The following is a 22,543-nucleotide window of genomic DNA, read 5'->3' on the forward strand; positions in this document are numbered from 1 at the left end:
GAGGCCATCCAGTAGTTAAGAGTTAAAACATGTTTTCTCTGTGTTAACACTGCTCCCCTGCCAGGTGTGTGAGATAGAAAGCTTGTTAATTTCCATAGGCATTAAAGAGAAAGAGCAAGTGGGAAGCCTGCACAAAGTATAAGGAGTCAATGAGGTGCAAGGAAGACAGGCAAAAGGGAAATAGCTTGTAAGGATTCAGTCTGCTGTTTCCACTGGCTTGGCTATAGCAGGACCCTGAACCTGGGTGGTGCTGGACATCCAGGGAGACACATTCATTTTCATTAGGATGTTCAGCAGTTCTTCCTACATACCTATACACTCCTTCGGCTAATCCAGACCACTCCAAGAGGCAGGATAAGACTAAAGCCTGCTAATATACATAGGCTTCCAAATCACGCTTCTTTGGACTAGGCAAATCTCATTTAACACCTCCGCAAAGGTGAGCCCCTTACAGACATTTCCTGGCTGTACAATGTAAAAATCCTGCTTAGTATCCACGTACATGTGCTGAGCTGCCCTGGAATCAATAATAAATGTCATACTTTGCATCGGTATAGGGCATTGCACCTGAGGATCTCAAAGTGCTTTACAGACACAAACAAATTCAGTCTTGCAACACCCCTGTGAGATAGGAGAGTATTACATTCCCTGTCCTGAGGCTGGGGAAATTGGGCTGGAGGCAGGTGATGTGACTTGCCCAAAGTCACACAGGATATCCATCACAGAGCTGGGAAAAGGCAGCAAGGCGATAGATTTCATGAATGCAGGTAGTCATGTCCCCTCTTTTCTGTCTCATCTGAAAGGTGGCACCACCAGAAGACCAATGCCTCTTTACCCCAACCATTGGGCTGAGGAATTGTTTAGTTTCAACCTTGGTTGTGGCTCCTTCCATTCTCCTTTTGGGGTCAGTGGCCTTGGAGGACCTGGATGGAAGAGTCTTCCCTAGCTCTTGTGCAGGAAACATAAGGTGGGAGAAGCCCCCTTATATCCCTTCCCCACCCAGGCAATCCAGTCCTTCAGTGTTGTGTCCCATTTTGTCCCATTTGGGTTTTCCTACTCGTTAATATAAAATAAGTAATAAACAGATAAGTAACCAAATAAGAGACCAGTGCTCTGCGCACTGAATAAAATCCAACCCAATCAAGAAATTACAGTAGGAGAAATTGTGTATTTAATGATCAACTCTTTGACAGCAGGAGCTGGGCTCTCCCGACTCTTCAAACTAATGCAATCTCTGGGCTGCAGAGGGGAAATCAGGATTAAGTGATTCTGAAATCCAAAGTGTATTGGGTGGGCTCACTTCTAAATTGTCCAGGGGAGGGACCCAGGAATCCTGTGAAAATGTTTTAGCAAATTGATGAATGGGGAAAGAACTGACTTGTGCAGATTGCAAGCCCACATGTCTGTGGTAGGCTCAAGAGAGTTCCAGTCTGCTTTTCACATATACTCCCCAGGCATCTTGCTCCTCAAATATAATACTTGGCATGGTCTGTATTTCATGCTGTCAGTCCCAGTCAGTACTAATTAGCATTGATAATTGCACTGATGTTAAGCATCATTTTCATGCCCTCTCTCCCCACCTTCAAAACAAGGGTTCAATTGCCTAATCAGACCCTTGAGGATAATCATCAAGATGGAGGAACAAATTCATCCTTCGTGTAACTGGATTGACTTCAGTGAAGTTACTCCAGGGATGAAAATGCCCTAAAGAAAGCAAAGATTGTGGACAAGTGTGTGTGAGAGAAAGACAACTGAAAGGGAGACAGAAGAGAATGGAAAGTTACGGTGATGAAAGGTAGTGTGCCCTTATCGATAATGTACAGTATTAGGAGTCAGGAGACCTGGCTTTTGTTCCCACCTCTGCCACAGAGCTGCTGTGTGTCCCTGTGCATGGCACATTGCCTGTTTGTGCTACTGTCTTCTCTCCCATCAGCTGTCTGTAAATCCTTCAGGGCAGGTGGGGACTTGTCCTTCACTACGTGCTCATACAGCACGTTGCACAGTGGAGCATCAGTCTCAGGTTTGGCCATTAGGCACTGCTGTAATGCTGATAATAATACAGAGACATCAGAACCAGACAGAAGGAAGAACATGAAGAAGGTACCGGGTGAGAGAGAGGAAGGGGAGGCAAACAAAGAACTCCTTTTATGTGGCAATGGGCAAATAGCAAAGTAGGAGACCTAGCAAATGCAATATCTTTGATGGGGTTAAAGCCAGTAGAGATGGAATTCCTTTGAGCCTGCTATTCTGCTACTGGACTTTAACCATCATATGAAAGGAGTTGGATATCTTGGTATCAGAGTGAAATTCCGTGTCCTAAGCTAGTCAGCACTGGTTAAATCTAAGCTGTTCTATCAAAGAGCCAAGGAACTACTCTGACCTGAGCGGGGAATGAAATTCAGCCAGTATGCTCATTCAATCATGGCTCTGCAGCCATTAAACTATTAAGTGACACTCTGCATAGTAAAGCATTATAGTATTTTTCCTGGGATAAAGAATCCCAGAATGGGAATAAACATGGATGCTCTGTCTTCTGCTCTCCCTCTTTGTTCTCTGGCTTCCTCCATCCTCTTTCCCTCTTTTGCTGCCTTCTAAAAATGGGATGGTTGAGTGGTGAGGTTGTAAGAACACAAGGAGCTGTCCTTCCTCTTCCTGCTCTGTGAAGATGCAGCTGGCCTATGACCTTTGTTGGGTGGCGGTTTTGTGATGTCATGTCCAGTGGGATGATGAAGTCAGAGGTGCTCATCAGTAAATCAGTCTCACCTCCCCTTGCTGCAGCATGCAGAGAAGAGGAAAGGTAGCCCCAGTGTTTCTCAAGGGGTGTTTGCAATGAGAACACAGAAGGAATGACAACTGCTGCATTCACAGAGGTGAGTAGCTGAAAGTGCTGTGGGTGTCAAGGGCGATATGCATTCCTTGGTACCATGTTTGAGAGTTGCATGTGTGGGCTGGTTGAGCAATTGGGGCAGCGAGCCAGTGCTGATAATGAGGGGGCTGGAAGTGAAGATAGAGATAAATGCCAATGCTGAGTGAACACTCTGGACAGCTAGCAGAGGATTTCCATGGGAATTCCCAGGAAGCTCTTAGAAGAAGCCACTGAAGTGTGCAGGACAGGCACTGTGAAGTCCTACCGAACTCCTCTGAAAAAAGTACACAGCATAAGTGGAATACAGCATGGATCCAAAGGTGAGCTGATGCACAAGGTCTGCAGTGCTGCTGTTCCTGAATGAAAACCAGGAGAACTATATTTACATGAAGTGCAAGGCCATCTGCTTTCTGGAAGAAAACTTACCAGGGCCTGACCAGCAGATCAGATCAATGGGAGAAACCAAGAAAGCAAAACTGTATTAAGCACCAAAGGATAAACCATCAGAAGAAGCACCACAAGTTGGACACAATGGCTGGAATTTTTCTGCAGAAGCAAGTATATAGATAGACAAATGTTGTGAATAGAATGAGTAACACAAAAAGCTAGAGAACACCGACTGTGAAGTGTTTCATACTACTCACCAAAAACCGTATTCTGTGCTTGAGAAGGGGTCAGATGAGGAGCACACTGACAAAAGGAAAAGAACACTGGGTAGCCCAACTGATAACATCAATGAAACAAGTAAAGTAGAGCCATCAACAAGACAGAGGAGACAAGTAATCCTGATTGGTGACTCCATTGTGAGGAATCTGAGCTGAGATACTGAAGGGTATAAATTCTGCCACGATTTCTGGGTAGCACCTTACTGGGCAAGTAGTGGCAGTGAAATCAATGCAGCTACTTGTGGAGTAAGTCACTACTCACTGTGCATAATGATGGTAGAACCTGGCCCTTTGTGTGTTTCACAGGGAGATAAGTAGGACTACTGAGATCAAATTAAGAAAGGGAATTTAGGCTGAATATCAGGAAAGCCTTTTATTTATTAATTGTTAGCTATTATAGCATGAGGTTGCAAATTAGACTGCCATGGGAAATGATAAAGAGCCCAACTCATACTGCACAGCCCACGAAAAAATGTACTGCACCAATATCAGAACTGAATGGGCCTGATTCTCCTTTCCCTTATATAGATGCCAGTTTAGAGTAACCCTACTGAAATTATTAGACTTGCACTAGTGTAAAACTGGTGGGAGACTAGCATCAACTCCAAAGATTCTGTCTCCTTTTCTCCCCACTTCTGTCACCTTCTTCCATCATCTCTTCCTCCCTCTTCTCCTCTTTCCAACCTTCATCCTCTCCCCGTTTTCCTTAACAGAGCTGGTTAAGATGCCTTTGGAGGCTTCCAATTTATTTTTTATTAAAGTTCACTTCTTGCTTCCAGTTGCTGGAGCCAGCATGCACCTTCACGCACAAAAATCGTGCTGGAATGGCACTTCCACCCGGTCAGAGCAGGACTGTAGAAGTAGCTCACTCTGCACAGAAACATACAGGCAGACATCTGCCAATGCACATTACACCCAAATGCATAAAAAAGAGGAAGATGTAAAATTATAACCTGATCAGAGTTCAAGCATCTCAGGTTGTTGTCAGATGGGTTGGCACACTTCCATGACAAATTTGCCACAAGAATAACTTCTTTCAGCACTGTTTTGGCATCGAACCTGCCATTATGCTTTAATAGTAGTTGTATTTTGGTAGCACCTAGAGGCTCCACTGGGCTAGGGGCTGTATAAACACATAATGAGAGACCTTCCATTCTCACATCTGCCTGCTTCAGGGTTCTTAGGCTTTCCTCCTAAGCATGTAGTACCAGCCACTGTCAAAAACAGGGTTCTGGACTAGGGTCTACTCCAATCTGGCAATTCCTATGTCCCTAAATTCAAACACCTCACAGTCTAAATCAGGGATCTCAAACTCAAATCACCACGAGGGCCACATGAGGACTAGTACATTGGCCCGAGGACCGCATCACTGACACCTTTTCATATAAAGATACAAAAGCCGCTCCCCACTGCCCCCACTCCACCCCTTCCATGAGGCCCCACCCCTGCCCCACCTCTTCCCACCCCTTCTCTGCCCCCATTCCAACCCCTTCTCCAAAGTCCCACCCCAACTCTGCCCCCTCCCTGCCCCTATTCCAACCCCTTCCCAAATCCCTGCCCCTGCCTGCCTCTTCTCTGCCTCCTCCCCTGAGCACGCGGCTCCCCACTCCTTCCCCCTCCCTCCTGGAAAGCGCTAAACGCCGCACACTCAGGGGGGGAGAGGGGGCGAGGCGGCCGGGGAGCTTGGCGGCCACAGGAAATAACTCCATGGGCTGTATGCAGCCCGCAGGCCGCATGTTTGAGATCCTTGGTCTAAATGCACAATGGGTGGGATGGCAAACAGGCCACACAAAGGTAGAGAGACTTGCTTAAGGTCATACAGAATTTCAGTGGCAGCTCTCAGATTAGAACTGAGGACATCCACTGGATCCACCCCATGGGCTCATGTTACTCTGTGAATGCAACAAGCATTTAAATATGGGGTATCTGTGTCTGCTCCCCAGAATCACTTTGGAAGTTTCTAATACTAAGTTCTCTCTCTCTCTCTCTCTTATCCTGGGGAATCTTATTTTGAATTTCACAAGAGGGTCTCCTTGAAAATCTTTGAAAACAATTTGGAAGGCTCCCAAGTTATAATTAGATCATTCATTGTGGCAGGCTCTGATATAAGAGCCGCTAAATCAGATTATGACATGTAAATTGAATAACGTTCTGTGGATCACCTTACTCGATCAGAACTTTGAAGAAGCAAATACAGAACACCTGGTTTAAGTGCAAGAGGCAGATTTAAAACTCTGATCAGAATGGCAAGCCTTTAAAAGATAAATTAATCACATATAACCCAAATACAGAGAAATGAAGGCGGGAGAGGAGGAGGAAATATGAAGAGTTGGAATTTGTTTGGCAGTGTTTGAAAATCTATTGTGGGGTTTGGAAATTCATTTCTCAAGCTGAAACCTATTGAATTTTTTAAAGTCAAATTCAATGTTTAAAAATAATGACTTCTAAATGAACATATTGTGGTTCAAATTTATTAGCAGCTTTTCTAGATCAGAGGCAAGAGATGTAAGAAATGCAAATGAGTACATCCTAGTTGTAAATCAGCAACAATGATCATGGTAATTCATTAAAAAATGCCATAAATGAAGCCTGAGTACTTATTCTGCTCCAGATTCCCTGCCTCTACCAGCTGGAATACTCCTGCAGCATCCCAATCAGTAGGAGACACTAGGTTCTTTTCCAAATCATCATGTCCCAGATTGCCCCAAGGCCTCTTGGGAAGTCTATTTGTATGCACCTTGTAATAGTGGGGTCTGGGCAGCTTTTGTAACAACACATATGCAAAAAGGATTCCTGTGAACCCTTGGGGTAAGCTATTTGCACCCACAGAGAAATATTAAATATCTTGAGCGACATTTTCCAAAGTATTTGTGTCAGCCTAACTCGGCTCCCACTGAAGCTAATGGGAATTAGGGAGAAGCCATTCCACATATTCTCAGAAAATAAGGACTCTGACATTTACTTTTATGCCATTCTGGTTCTCTCCACCTTCTCTTCACTTGGAAGGATTATGGTCTAGGAGACAGGGCACTGTGTTGGGAGTCAGGAGACCTAACCTCTGCCATCAACCAGCTGGGTGGCCTTAGGCATCTTACTTCACCTCTCCGTGCCTCAGTTACTCTGTTTGTAGAAGGGGATAATTATATGTACCCTCCTTTATAGAGTGTGCCGAGATCTCTGGATGAAAATTGCTGCCTACAAGGTAAGCATTATTATTTGTGGCAGAATAAACCTCTCACTATGCTACATCGGTAATCACCAGTTACTAAACTACCTCGAATTGTCAGGTCCCCGAATCCTTTGTGCTCCTAGACTGGATATCAATAAATGTGATTACTCTCTCAATGAGCACAAAGCCAAAAAGAAAAATCAGGAAGTACAACACAGATCTCGAGTCATTGCCCACAGAGAGAGAGTGGAGACCTTCAAAGTGCAAAAAACCCCACCAATGATTCTCTTGGGGGGAAAAATGAATACATTAAAACTCCCCAAAGCTGACAGGCTTAGAAATAATGATCCGAGTTTGCTCTTATTTAAAAACTGGCTTCCTGCTGCTTTCACTGCAATCCCCGCTTTGACTTTCAGCAACATTTACAATTAAATATACATAAGTGCTTTCAAAGAGCCATTAATTTGAAGGTCATTAACAGTGCAAAATATATTTCCTTTATTTATAAAAAGCCACATAATAATGCTATTAATCTGTCCTCTCGCTGTATTTCTAATGCTGTTATTGTCTCTAATCTGAGAGCGATTGACTTTGCCTTGGCTTCCAGCTACACTGCAACCCATTTTAATTATTGCTATCAGAAAGCCGTCTGTCTAACACTCATGCGCCCTGACTTTCCACAGATGGCACCTTCTAAAGAGAGTGGTGAATTCCAGAGGAAAAGGAAACATCTGAGTTTGACTTTGTTGGGCACCAATGAAATAGACTCATTCTTCAAGGCCAGGAGGGACCAACATAATCATCTAGGCTGAGCATCATGGCACAGGCCAGAGAACGTCACCCAGTGTTTTCTCCATGAGGACCATGTCCTGTGGCATGTTTTGTTTTAGGACATCCAGTCTTGTGTCAAAGATCTCCATCATGCAAGAGCATCTTCCACTCCAGAGGCTGCAGGTTTCAGATGATACAGTCTCAACAATGAGTGTGGTCTAGTGTGTTTCTCATACACACACTGGCTCCCCGCCCCCATATTCGTGCTCTTGTCTCTGTCACAGCAATCTGAGCTTTCCACACCTCCAATTGCTTCTTGAGCGGGCTTTATACTGCTCAGTGGAATTGTAAACAGCCATTTAACAAACACCACACCATCTGTCTACAGCTGTAAGGGAGATTTAAGCACCTCTCAAAGCCACTCACAGCAAGTTTCGCACCCCTACCCCCACCCCAATCACAAAGCTATCCGCTTGGGGACCCCAGGAAGCCTTCAGTCACTGAATGCCTTCTTCATATCCTAGACCCAGCCTCTCATGGCCTCCCTCCTTCAGCTCTGCCCCCTCTGCCCTCCCCACAGCTGTTTGCTTTACGAGATAAATTACTTGAAGTACAGCCTGTCCGCAGTTCCCAGCAAATCCACTACATGCAAAAAAAAAAAAAATGATGATGGCTAGGCTGAGATTTTGTGGTTGCCATAGAAATGTAGAAATGAAACTGACAATTGAAAAGCATTTCACAGAGTAAAAGGACATGATTTGAGAGCGCGAGAGAACAAGATTGATTCAGTCAAAGAAAATAAAGAGTGAGGCAAGACAGACAAATGGATTGATCAGTAGATAGACGTAAGAAATAAACAGGGAGTGTGAAAGATAGACTCACTGCCAGAGAAAAGCCAGCCTGTGAAATGGACAGACTTGGTGGCATGGAGAACAGAGAGGGAAAGAAATTAAACAGTGATGCAATCAGACAGCAAGACTCAGAATTAGGGATGTAATATGTGCTGGGCTTAACAAATCACAAGTAGGAAGGGAGAATTCATAGGGAGGGCCTGGATGGGACTGGCCTGCTGTCTCAACCTGGTTTGCAGCCCCAGGGTACAGTTCTATGCCCCCGTCCATCTTTCCAGGCACCACCCTCTCTCCACCTCCATCTCTCCAAGTCCATTCCTGAGGACGGTGGGAGCTGCAATGGGTGGTCAGCACCTCTCGGGGCTTGGAGTGGGACATATAAAAAAATCTGATGGCAGAACTGCCGAAGTCTTGTGTGCTTGAGTGAAAATGGAAGTACACTGGTGCCCTCTTACAATGCCATGCTGCCCTCTTGCAAAGCTGCCTAGCTTCACAAGAGAGAACAAAAAAGATGGTGATTGTTAAACTGGCTGTCAAAAAGCACATCCCTCAGTGTTACTGGAGGCATCTGCCATTTTAAAAGAAATTGTTTGGGATGGCAAGGACCATAATCAAATGTCGCATCTGGGCAAAGAGAGACCAATACGGACGGAAGAGACAGCTTGGCAGACTCATAGTGAGCCTGGTGACAAACAACTCAGAATTCATTTGAGCTAGGTACAGACACATCCAACTCAGATCTTCCTCTGCCTGTGAGAGGTGACAATGTTGCCTGTTGCCATTTCCAAGGGTGTCAGGTGAGCAGAGCCCTCCCTCCAGAGGCATCAGAACTGGAACAAGAAAAGATCATAAGACAGACTGTGGCGCCCACTCTGGCTGCAGCCCCTGCCCTGGAACGAAGCAGGAGAGGTGCTATCTCTTAGCTGGCAGGAAGAAGACAGGGACAAACCATCCCGATGTGTAGAAAGAATAGTAAATATGGCAGGCGACCAGCTTGGCTTAACAGTGAAATCCTTGCTGATCTTAAATACAAAAAAGAAGCTTACAAGAAGTGGAAGATTGGACAAATGACCAGAGATGAGTATACAAATATTGCTTGGGCATGCAGGAGTGAAATCAGGAAGACCAAATCACACCTGAAGTTGCAGCTAGCAAGAGATGTTAAGAGTAACAAGAAGGGTTTCTTCAGGTATGTTAGCAACAAGAAGAAAGTCAAGGAAAGTATGAGCCCCTTACTGAATGAGGGAGGCAACCTAGTGACACAGGATGTGGAAAAAGCTAATGTACTCAATGCTTTTTTTGCCTCTGTCTTCATGAACAAGGTCAGCTCCCAGACTACTGCCCTGGGCATCACAGCATGGGGAGGAGGTGACCAGCCCTCTGTGGAGAAAGAAGTGGTTCGGGACTATTTAGAAAAGCTGGATGTGCACAAGTCCATGGGGCCGGATGCGTTGCATCCGAGAGTGCTAAAGGAGTTGGCGGAGGTGATTGCGGAGCCATTGGCCATTATCTTTGAAAACTCATGGCGATCTGGGGAAGTCCCGGACGACTGGAAAAAGACTAATGTAGTGCCCATCTTTAAAAAAGGGAAGGAGGAGGATCCTGGGAACTACAGGCCAGTCAGCCTCACCTCAGTCCCTGGAAAAATGATGGAGCAGGTCCTCAGGGAATCAATTCTGAAGCACTTAGAGGAGAGCAAAGTGATCAGGAACAGTCAGCATGGATTCACCAAGGGCAAGTCATGCTTGACTAATCTAATTGCCTTCTATGACGAGATAACTGGCTCTGTGGATGAAGGGAAAGCAGTGGACGTGTTGTTCCTTGACTTTAGCAAAGCTTTTGACACAGTCTCCCACAGTATTCTTGCCAGCAAGTTAAAGAAGTATGGGCTGGATGAATGGACTATAAGGTGGATAGAAAGCTGGCTAGATTGTTGGGCTCAACGGGTAGTGATCAATGGATCCATGTCTAGTTGGCAGCCGGTATCAATTGGAGTGCCCCAAGGGTCAGTCCTCTGGCTGGTTTTGTTCAATATCTGCATTAATGATCTGGAGGATGGTGTGGATTGCACCCTCAACAAGTTTGCAGATGACACTAAACTGGGAGGAGAGGTAGATAAGCTGGAGGGTAGGGATAGGATACAGAGGGACCTAGACAAATTGGAGGATTGGGCCAAAAGAAATCTGATGAGGTTCAAAAAGGACATGTGCAGAGTCCTGCACTTAGGACGGAAGAATCCAATGCACTGCTACAGACTAGGAACCGAATGGCTAGGCAGCAATACTGCAGAAAAGGACCCAGGGGTTACAGTGGACAAGAAGCTGGATATGAGTCAACAGTGTGCCCTTGTTGCCAAGAAGGCCAATGGCATTTTGGGATGTATAAGTAGGGGCATTGATCGTTCCCCTCTATTTGACATTGGTGAGGCCTCATCTGGAGTACTGTGTCCAGTTTTGGGCCTCACACTACAAGAAGGATGTGGAAAAATTGGAAAGAGTCCAGCGGAGGGCAACAAAAATGATTAGGGGACTGGAACACATGACTTATGAGGAGAGGCTGAGGGAACTGGGGATGTTTAGTCTACGGAAGAGAAGAATGAGGGGGGATTTGATAGCTGCTTTCAACTACCTGAGAGGTGGTTCCAGAGAGGATGGTTCTAGACTATTCTCAGTGGTAGAAGAGGACAGGACAAGGAGTAATGGTCTCAAGTTGCAGTGGGGGAGGTTTAGGTTGGATATTAGGAAAAACGTTTTCACTAAGAGTGTGGTGAAACACTGGAATGCGTTACCTAGGGAGGTGGTGGAATCTCCTTTCTTAGAAGTTTTTAAGGTCAGGCTTGACAAAGCCCTGGTTGGGATGATTTAATTGGGGATCAGTCCTGCTTTGAGCAGGGGGTTGGACTCGATGACCTCCTGAGGTCCCTATGATTCTAAGAGATGTCCACATTTGCCTTAGTGTGACTCCAGGAAAGCCCTGATGGCTGAACAAAGTGCAAAAGCAGCAGCATGAAGGGGCCAGCAAAATGATCCAACAAAAATCAGAGCAATTTGGTTCTGACCAATACATTTATCTTCTCCTACACTAGAATCCACAGGTCCAGGAAAGAAATGGATGGGGTGCTATGCCCACCTGGCAGTCCCACAGGCTACCTGGCTGAAGGCTTTCACAACCAACGCTCTCCTTGTAAAAGGCTCAGTGCTGCACCATAGCTTCTAAAGACTCCTCTGTGACAAAAGAGATGCCTTGGACAGTCTGAGCGCAGGATAGGGTTACCAATCCTCCAGGATTGTCTGGGAGTCTCCAGGAAATTAAAGATCAATCTCTAATTAAAGATTATGTCAGGTGATAACATCTCCAGGAACACATCCAACCAAAATTGGCAACCCTAGTGCAGGGATGGAACCTCCTTCCTTAAAATAGGACAAATACACAGGCAGAAACAAAACTGTCCTATTCCCACACACCAGAATGCACTGGGTCAGAACAGACACTGCTGGGGCCATACAAGGCCACAAGGGAGAGCAGAATAACTTGAATAAATAGAGGAACTGTGGAAAGGAGGTATCTGTGGGGCCCATCCCCCTTTGTTTCCTACAGCCTAGAAAGGAGAGGTTGGCCATGCTGGAGGCTTCCCACACCATGGGCTCTAGCAGCCTCTCTGAGGCAGTTTGTGGAGCTGGTGGTAGCAGATTTCCAGGAAGCCTGGAAAGCCACGTTCTCCACTCCCCAGAGGAGAGCTGTTGCTTGGCTGCTTCAAAGCAGATGGATGCATTACTCTTTTGCTGCTGGGGCCAGTGAGAGGCCTCCATAGTCCTTCGTGCTCTTGATGGAGAGGAATAATGCTGGTGGGCAGTGTGATGGGGCCTGTGCACCCTGCCCTGATGGGGAAGAGGTAGAGAGGCCTATGTGGGTGGTGGGAAGGAGGCCTTTAAAAAAGGAGGAAGCTTCTGTCAGCAAAGCAGGAAGGACTACGAAGCTGGAGGGGCTCCTGCAGCAGCAGGGGGAACTCCCTTATTGGAGACCCCCAGCCCTACAAGGCATGTAGTGAACTCCCAGCTGAGCCTGATTTAGCTCCCCGGCCAGAAGGACTCCTGTAAAACCACTCTGCAGGCACCCCCAAAGTAAGAGGGTATCGCTGGCTGTTTCTTTTTTGAATTGGCTCCAGGAAGGGTTTATGCTCAGTCACACTGGAATCTTTGTTTTCCTTTTTGGTCCCCCACCGGGAAAGATACATAAGCAGCCCAGAAAGGACAGAGCCAACTGCCAGGACTAAGAGATGGGGACCAGAGTTGGGTCCACCCAGTGTTAGCTGGGACTCCAGCCAGGTGGGTGGGACTTGTTTACAGGCAGGTCTTAGCTGTTCTTCCCATCCTCCCTAGGTCCTCTGCTGCCAGAGGAGGGCATGGAAAGGAGCAGGTGGGCTGTAAAGTTGCAAGTGACTAGGCATTGCAGTGAGGACAGGCTTAGGGCTTGTCTACACTTATATTTTATAGCGCTCTAACTTGCTGTCTCAGGGATGTGAAAAATCGCCCCCCTGAGCACAGCAAGTCTGAGCGCTTTAAAGCGCTAGTGTAGACAGGCTCTGAGCACTGGGAGCCTTGCTCCCAGCACTCCGAACTAATCCCCTCGTGGAGGTGGATTACCAGGAGCGCTGGGAGAGCTGTCTCCCAGCGCTTGCGCGTGACCACACTTGCACTTCAAAGCGCTGCCGCGGCAACGCTTTGAAGTTTCTAATGTAGCCATGCCCTGAGACTGTTCAGTGAGGAGACTATGCTTTCCAGAGGGAGCAGCACTGAGCTGCCTTCGGCAGGTAGAGAGAAAACTCAGGGAGCCATGGTTCAGATTTGTGCCCGTTTCAGGCACCGTGAGTGCAAAATGGATGTGGCTACCCAGAGGCTGCTTTTCTAGAGTGATGTATTCCTATGTATGGGAAACAGGGCCTTAGAATGGAGGCCTGGAAATCTGGAGGTCACTCTTCCAGCTGGCCAAACCCTTTCAGCAATGCAAGTCTGAAGCATCGGTGTTTGAATTTCACAGGAGAACACTCCTTGTATCTCACATGGTGGTGACATTCCATTTCTTGTGAACCTGGGCATGAGCTGTTGGTTAAGACAATGGGGGAGAAAGACCCTTTGAGACAGAAAACTGGGAGGAAGAATTAGGAAATTAAATGTGGGGGCAATGTTATAATCTGAAATTCTTCTTAGAAGGGAGTGGCAAAATCTGAGGATGATTCATAGTGAATGTTGCCTTTCCGCTGTTTAGATTTTATGTGGTCAGTCAACAGTCATGCTGGCTCAACTCAGGAGGTAGAAGAGTTCTCAATTAACACACTCTCTCTTCCACCCAAGAAAAGTGCCATCCAACTGGTCCTAACTGGGATTTATTCCTGAAAGTACAGCCTGGCCAAGTCAATACTGCTGGGAAGTCAGCACGGTGCCCAGCCTGGCGTTTCAGATAACCTGGGAGGTCATGTCTTTTGAAGGTGATGCTTCTAGAAATAATTTAAAATCATACAATAGTGCTCCTTGCACAGCTGGTCAATCTTATCTTTGCAAAGGTCCCTCGGAGACATTGCTACTCACATTCTCAAGTCTCCTCTAATCTCTGATCTCTATCTAATGAATCATGTGGGGCCTGCTCTTTGAAAAACAGACACGAGACAGAAGATGGGCAGGTCACACTTCACTTGGAGAGACAGCTTCATATTAAAGCGGAGGGATGGGAAGAATGTAGTTATGATTTCACGAATGTAGCCAGAAATGTAGCTTCACATCTATTGCCACGCACCTAGGTGCCTTATGTTTAGAAAAACAATAACAACATCCCAAGCTTCTATCTTTAAGGCCTACAGCAAACCTGCCCTTTCACTCCTTTCCATAAGATCTCCACTTCTTCAACATTAAGCTAAAGCAAACCTTGTACAAAGCTTTAACTCAACAGGCAGGTCTTACATTGTGCCTGGCAGCTCATTAAACTCAGCCTCCTGGAAGGAGCTATTTCCAGGGACGTGGGCTCTGCACTGAGAATGCTCTGCTATCTGTGGTGGAGAGTGTAACCCTAGGGGGTCAAAGGTGAGAGCAACTCAGGAGAGAAGAACTCTTGCAAGGAGAAGGAATAAAGCCTCTCAGTCACACTGGAGTTTGCACAACCCACTGTAGGACTTTTTTTCTTGAGAGGGGGAGTGAGAGTGTGTATCTGAGAGAGAGACTGAGGAGTTTAAGGGAAATGTTCCACAAGATTTGCAAACGGGCTATTACATTTTATTCATCTTTAGAGCTGGACATAAATGCTAATTATTTCTTGCTGGAAAGTATTGGGGAGCAGGGAATCCTGTGGAAATTTTCTGGTTTTTAAAGCCAGAAACCAAAGCCAGAAACTTTGGGAAGGAGAAGGTCTTTTTTTTTCAGTTTTTCTATTGAAAAATCAGAACATTTCTATCACCACTAAATTTTTTCATGAAAATTTCCAACTGTACAAACAAATGTGCTGAAGGAAAAATTTTGACCAGCTCCACTCATTTTACCATAAATCCCCTAATCATTCATTTGGAGAAAGCAGCTTTTAAATACACATAGGAGCAACATTTTGAGTCATTTGTCATGGAATGCACCAACATTATTTAGGTCTGGGAAGACTCCTGCTTTGGTGCTTCTCTCCCACTAAGATGAGGGAACAAAGCCTGCCCAAGGAAACCTAGAGAAACAGGTTCTGGGCAAGCATTGATCACTCTATTGATGGGATCGTGGGCTATTAGAAGGATCTTTTATCCCTGGCTGCTGATGTAACTTTAACCTCACAGGCCACCAAGTCTTAAAGATGACTTGCAACAGACTAACCAAGAGAGAGATACTTAGAGAGCTACTGGTAGAAGACCCAGTCCGAGAATTTTAAAATACTTATGCTCTGACATGGAGAGGCATCGTTGAGTCTCTCATAGCATCTGCAAAATCACAAAACAGCAGAACTGCTTTAGATGGTGGATAGCCTGATTAATCCCAGCTGCCCCTGCTTAGAAACTTAGTCAAGTTTTTCGCTTTTGTGAGGAGTTTGCTTGTTCCACTGCAATACAAATGGCTGGAATTCAGACAGCATTTGCAGCATCTGTCAGTTTAGGTCAATGTCCTGAGGGTACCAGCACAGAGACTCCCGTTTGAGGTTTAGCCAGTGTTGCTCAAGTTCCGAAAATGTTGGGGGGTGCTTTGGGCCACTGCCTGTGTATCAGAGCCATGTCCCCGCTGGCTGGTAAAGACTGGTGATGACACAGTAGCAACCGTCAATGCTGAGGGTAGGATCCCAAGTGTTCCCAAGGAGGCCTCTACTTAAGTTATCATCTTGCTTATGACCACCGGACCACCTGTAAACTGGTACCAAATCTCCAGTATTTGAGGGAAAGACTATGGAGAAGGTTGGTCATGAATATTCTCAGTCTTCAGATCACTTTGACCCTAGTCATTCTGGGTTTAGACCTCGGTGTGGGAGAGAAACTGCACTGCTTTTGTTGGTGGATGATCTCCTCCTGAGTAATGATGAAGACAATGTGTCCATGTGAATTTTATTACACCTCTCAGTGGCTTTTCAGACAGCTCATGAGAGGCTGTTAACTGGATGAAGGTTCTTAGCAGGAGAAGAATCATTTTGTAGCAGTTTTCCACTTTTTAACGCAGAAGAACCTTGAAGATAATTATGAGCAGTTGTTTATCCACCTTAACTGTCTCTCATACTGAGTATAGCCGGGTTCTGCTCTGTACCCACTATTGTCCACTGTGTGTACAAGGCCACCAGGAGGGTTAAGAAGAAGTCCTGGCCTACAGCGTCTGCAGTATTCAGATTATACCCAGCTCTATGTCTCCATTATAGCTGATACTTTCGGTGCAGTGAAATGATGACCCAGTCTTTGCAGGAGATTGGGATTTGGATGAGGACTCGATGACTGAGGCTCAGTCCAGAAAAAGACAGAGATAATATTAGTGGGTTGGGGGCAGCATCCAGAAGAATTGGCAAGAATTATATCAACACCACTAATTGGTGGTATGCAGCCATCACTTTGCAACCATATTTGTGACTCAGAGGTCTCGTTAGACTCAAGGCTACTTCTGGACGCTCTAGTAGCAGCTGCACCTAGGAGCAGGTTTACTATTTGTCCTTGCAAGGTGAGTGCACACTTTTTGTTCACAGGTGGCCCTTGCTGTGCTGATCCATACCTCTGTCACCTCAAGGTTCGAATACTGCAATGTGCTGTCCTGGGTGGGGGATGTACCTTGAGGCCACTCAGAAGATAAAACTCATCCAGAACATAACAGCACTCGTATTAAGTGGAGTTTTTTGTTGGGAGCATGTAGCAGGTGCACCATGGACAGCTGGGTGGAGTTTAGGCTGTTGGTTTTGCCTGTTAGAGGCCTAAGAGGTTTGGAAGCTGGTTGCCTCTTTCATGATGCTGCCGCACAACAGCTGACATCAGTGGATGAGCTCAAGCAGCAGCTCCCTCCATATGGAAAAGAGGAAGGCATTCTCTGAGAGAACCCCTCAATCACTGTTCCCTCTAAGCTGTGCATGTGTGCGCGCACACACAGATCCTAAGCCCCGCGCACATGGTGAAACACCGTGCGCACAAAAATTTGCACAGAAGAAACTTTTTGTGCACATGGCCTGTCAAAAATTAGAGGGAACATTGCCCTCAACTGGGGCATGCTACCTGCCTTGGACCTGCTGGGGTCAGATCTGTTCACTTTCTGGACACACCGCAAAGCTTGCCTTTCTTCTCAGGCTTCTGGGGAGAGGATGGGGGAGAACTGGATGGGGTTAATTACTGGCATGGTATCATGATATGTAGTTTCGGAAGCAGGTCTGATCAGGATTGTGCAGAATATTGCAGTGGGTTTAAACAGTCTCCTGTGACTTTCTTAGTACTGTAAATTCCCAGCCTTGAAAAAGGGCACCCAGAGCTTTGGATGGATGCTTCTATTAGCTGCTCTTATACAAAGCTATATAAATGTAGCATTGTTCACAGACGAACTATCCCACTCTCCACAAATGGCAGGACTGAAGCTCCTTGTGACCAGATATGCTTATTTCCCACACTTACACCTGCAATTTAACACTTTCCTATTGTGGAAATCAGGAACATTGCCCATGCCTACTCCCTGGTCTACTCAAGTTGGAAGAGACAGAGGGGGACCAGGGTCCATTCCATTGGAAAAAGGAGAGAACAAAACTCTAAGTCATCATATCTAGCACTTTTCATCAGTCTATCTCAAAGTGCTTTATAAAGTAGGTCAGTGTCATTATCCCCATTGTTCAGATGGGGAAACTGAGGCACAGAGGGGGGAAGTGACGTGTCCAAGGTCACCTGGCAGGCCAGTGGCAGAGCCAGAAATAGCACCCATGTCTCCTGAGTCCCAATACAGAGCTCTAGCCACTAGGCCAGAGAGTTAACTTAAACAATTGGATGATGGTTAATGGACCCTGGGTAACCAATCTTTACAGCTGGGAATTTATGGCCCCAGTGCAAGCCGCTGGGTGCACAGCACTTTGGAAAATCACCTAAATTTATGTAGGTGATTTAAGAAATCTCAGTGAGGAGACATTTTGGAAGAGCTTGACCCTTGTTTTCCTTTATGCTTTTATAGCTTTTAGCACTGCCAGAGCTCAGTAAGTGGTCAAGACCAGGAACACAGGTTTTGCCTGCAGTGACAGAGAATATGAGAGGTGGGGAGGGGAACAAAGGTGGGGAAATAATCCGGTAGAGTTAAACAGCATAATGTAGCTTCCTAGAACAACTAAATTACTTTGGAAGCAGAAGGGCCAATTTTATTCTCAGCCGGATGGGTACAGAGCCCATGGACTTCAATGGGCAGAACTGGACCTATTGATTTCACATTAAGAAGGGTTGTTGTTCAGTTCTGTTCTGCACTGCATATAAACCACAGACACTATACAAAGCAAGACTAAAGGGACAGCTTCCGATCAGGAGCATTCCCACCCTGTATAATAAGCATCAGCAGGGTAGTCATAAATGTAGTGTTTTTTATTTAGTCTGTCTCATTGTCATGCTGCTTTATACCTTTAGTTTTCTTCTACGAAAGAAATAATAAAAACACAAAAGATCCCTTATCAATTGTGAATAGAAATGTAGTGACACAGTGTATTAGTATGCAGAATGCATGTTTCATATGCATGTCGTATTTGGTGTGACAACATGCTTGAATACAGATTTCGGAGGTGAGTATTCCAAACGGTATTAATGATTGGCTATCAGACAGGCCTTGGAATAGTCCCTTCTGCTGTCAGACAAGGGGAGTTTTTCTTTGTCTGTTTCTCTGAGGGAAACTCTACGAGTTGAAACAAGATCATTTTTGCATTTGTTAATATCTATTCCTCATTCAAGCTTTGTGACATTTTCCTAACTCAAGCAAAAACTGCTGATGTAAAGAATATACAGGTACCAGGGACCACTTTCCCGCTGAAATCTGCGGGGAGGCCTACAACTCCTTTGTCTTTGCCCTTGCATGTTGAGTATCCTGTTCTCCCCTCTGCACAACTTTTTAGGAAGTGATAGATGTCAGCTCTCCCATCTCACAACTCTGAGCGGCCACAGCCCTCCCAATCCAGGAAGAGGTGTTCTTTGATATAGGAAGCTACCCACAATCCCATCTTGGAATAGTAGGGTAGTAACTAAGGATAACTCCCACTACTCGTGCATTCAGCTCTGGAGGAAAGGGATGAACCAGAAGGCCATGTGTCCTAATGATAGTGCAAATACTTCTGATGTGTCTCTAGGTCCCATCACCCAGCGTGCTGGTGTGAACAGGAATATACTTGTCTCACTGTTTCAGGATGCTGGGCAGCCAATCACATGCCCCATAGAAAACCTTTCAAGGGATTAGGGGGTGCAGTGATCACAGGAGATGGCCCATCTGAAACTGCAACATGGGGCAAGAAGACATCTGGTGCCCCTGAAAAAGTACAGAGGAGAATTACAGGCCACCAGGCAGAATGTTTTTGCTTAGAATATATGTCCAGTAATAGAACTACCTTTACTCCACCTCCAATATTACATCCAGACTGAAGGTCAGCTCCAGCGGTGTACGGCTGTATAAGTGCATCTCTGCAAGATGTGGAAGAGCGCAGAGCTGTAAAATTTCCAGAAATTTTGAAAGTAGAGAACAAACACCTTTGTTTCTGCTCTTTTTCCTCCAGAAACAACCCCCCGCCCCAAAAATTTGTGGAAAATTGAAATATCTGCAGTAGTTACATGCTTATCAAAATGAAACTTTATTTGCTTCTTTAAGAATGAGAAATGTAATGTGTATAATTTAGTTAGCACATAAAAAGTACTGTTGGTATCTTTATGAGCTAAGTATAAATTCTTTAGTTTTGATTCAGAGAATAATGACAAATACACCTAGTATTAGGGAGGGAGCTGCAACTGCACGCTAAGGTACTTAGGTGTATTTTTTTTGCCTGTTGGCAAATAAGAAAAACAATAAAAAGTTGAAAATAGAAAACATTAATACTATTATAAACATAGTGGGAGGTTATATCCTTTGGGCTCAGACATAGTACATATATAGACCTAACCTGACATTATCATGCAGGAACAGAAGAAACTCATGTTTCTAGAGAAAAAGCTTGGAAAATGAATGTCCCTATAATGTAATTAACAGAGCAGAATATTAAGGACCAACAGTAAATTCAGGTACATATCAAACTTTCTGGTGGCAGAGTTACTATACTCTTTAACAATTATTATCATTATATATACAGTAAGTGCTGTAATTGTAGACAAACCTAGCCATCCTATGAACCGGTATAACTTAAACAGTTACTAATGTATTCTTGGAAATGCTAGCACAGCTCAAGTTTTTCCTTCTTTCCTTCTTCTTTCACTATACATTCTGAGAGAAAATATTTCATATAACAGTTTCTTTTAAATGTTTCCCCAAATGGTTAATTTTTCCATACTGGGTCTCAGAAAAAAATGGAAAAAAACCTGTTTTTTCCAAAAGTTTTTGTTTTTTTCCTGGACCATCACATCTCTGCATGGTCACAATGATGGATGCGAGCTAGTGAGCCACCAAATCATAGATGTAGGATACTGATCCACTGAAATTCCTTAAGGAGATTAATGTTACGCACTCATATGCCAGGCTTGGCAGCAACTCAGCTAATTCTGGTCGGAAGCTAGGCAGGCTCCTTCAGACCCCTGTGTTTGGAACAGCGGGCCATGATATCTATTCCCTATGCCATGGGTACACTTTGTTGACAACTGTGATTTCTGTAAGAATGTGGTGATGGAGCATGATAACTCACACAGAATGAGCTAAGTAAAACCCTTACTAAGAGTTCATTCTTTTTATAAACTCTTTACATATTCCAGCGAGAGGCTAGACTGTCCACTCTTGCAACATCTTATGTAAACACTGACATGCTTCTAGTAATTTTAACTAGACAGATTAGCAAATTAGCAAAGAGACTGACAGATGAACAACAGATCAAACACTGGAAAACATTCAATGGAAGATGCCTCAGTGAAGTGAGCAAAGAGATACAATAGGGAAGGATGGATGGACACAGAGGCACGCAAAACATATGGACCTACCTCTGAAGCCATGAAACCTAAGTCAGTAATTTAATAGCAAAATCCTTAGGTTCACACGATGGGAAAAAAAGTTCTCCATAGCCATCTTCTGCAGATCATGGAGATGCTGGAGGACTAACCAGTCTATTTTCCAGAGTGTCTGTCTGTCTTCTTTTCCTGTTGCCTCTGCAGTCAACAATCCCGTAACAAACACTGTGCATCTCATAATAATCCCATATGAAACCCGTGCAGTATCCAACCTGACTGTTCCTTTGCTTCTTCCTCCAGGTTTGCAAAACATTGAGAGTTGGGTTTGCTTTATTTTTCTCTTATTTCTCATTAAACATTCCAGGTACAATTGATCCAGACAGAAAGCAAAGCCAATCACTTCTCCCTTCCCCCACACCACCAGTTCCGCTGGATGTTATGAATTTACCATCCATTCTACTTGGGTTGGTTTGTTTTCTCTGTTATGGAGAAGCAGTGAATCCACAGTAAGTTGACAAAGTACACACACAAATGCGCATGCGCGCACACGGGAACACCTTTTTCTTTTTCCATTATGTTTTTTTTTCCTTTTTGCAAAAAAATGCAAGCAAAAGAAAAACAAGGTTTTCTATTGAAGGTACATCTCTTCTTCAATATGAAGACATTAACTGGATTGATTTGGATCCCCCATGCAGTGGTCAGTGAAGTCCTTTGGTACTTGACAGAACAACATCTTGATATTACAGTAGGTAGCTGTGGAGACTTTTGAAGACACTTCCACATAGATCATGAGTAGAAAGAGAATGGGGTGTGGGAGAGAGGTCAGGGAGGGGAGCAAAAGAAGAAAAGAAAAGGAATGTCGTTGCTGAAGATGGTTTCTCTGGGTTGGAAACTCAGTTCTTGCACCTCTCCCCACCCCACTGGCCCATTGTTTCTTATCAGTTTTGACTACTGCTCACTGGTGGTGGGATTGGAGTCTATTTTTTTCCCAACACACATTGGTTTGTCTTCATTGTCTTTTAAATATATGATTTGTACATATTTATATTTATTTATATGCTGTTTCCCCTGGCATTGGTAAGTGTGCTTCTGTTAGCAAGAAACGGAAGCTGCCGGTTAGAAACAAGTCCCATGTGTTCTTTGTCTGCAGCTGCTACAGTTCTTAGACGATAATTCAACCTTTCCACATTTTTCACTGCTTTGTCAGTCTGTTCCTCCCATCCCACCTCGGACCCTTCATTGTTTCCCCTCCCTTTCCCATCCCCATAAAATGAGAGACGTCATGCCATCGAGGTTGGAGACTGACTCATCTGTACTCTCATAGACTGGACACTATTCAGAATCTTCTTCTGGTGTCCGGCCAAAGTCACCCCTATTCTCAGGAGATCTCTGTAAAAAAACAACAGGTAGTTCAGTTTAGATGTTTTAATTTTACACTCTTTAATGTGTTTCAGGGTGTTCGTCCCAGAAACACCTCATTTTGTTCTTTAGTGTCACTGATGAGATAGGAGAGAAAAGCAAAATAAAAGGTGTCCTATCTCTAAATCTAAAACAATGGACCTGTATTCGCAGACTCATAAGCAATCATATATTGGACAGACCAAAAACCAGCCTGAATGTTTGCCCCAAACTCAAACCAAACCTATCTGAAGT

The 22,543-nt window shown here is 44.9% G+C and overlaps 1 protein-coding gene across 7 annotated transcripts in view; it reads right to left on the reverse strand.

Moving 5' to 3' along the window:
• EPHB1 (EPH receptor B1) overlaps positions 1-22,543 on the reverse strand; it is a 401,305-nt gene that overhangs the window by 64,822 nt on the left and 313,940 nt on the right. For 3 of the 7 annotated variants that reach the window (XM_084639911.1, XM_084639912.1, XM_084639908.1), the window contains exon 16: positions 20,924-22,279. In XM_084639911.1, coding sequence (XP_084496037.1) covers positions 22,171-22,279 — 109 coding nt within the window. In that variant the 3' untranslated portion in view covers positions 20,924-22,170. Of the gene's footprint in view, positions 1-1,858; positions 2,048-19,356; positions 19,455-20,923; positions 22,280-22,543 lie in introns of all 7 variants that reach the window. The other 4 variants (XM_084639913.1, XM_084639907.1, XM_084639909.1 and 1 more) reach the window with 3 other exon arrangements.

Source organism: Lepidochelys olivacea, assembly GCF_965140295.1.
Source record: "Lepidochelys olivacea isolate rLepOli2 genome assembly, chromosome: 9".
Taxonomy (NCBI): Eukaryota; Metazoa; Chordata; order Testudines; family Cheloniidae; genus Lepidochelys; species Lepidochelys olivacea.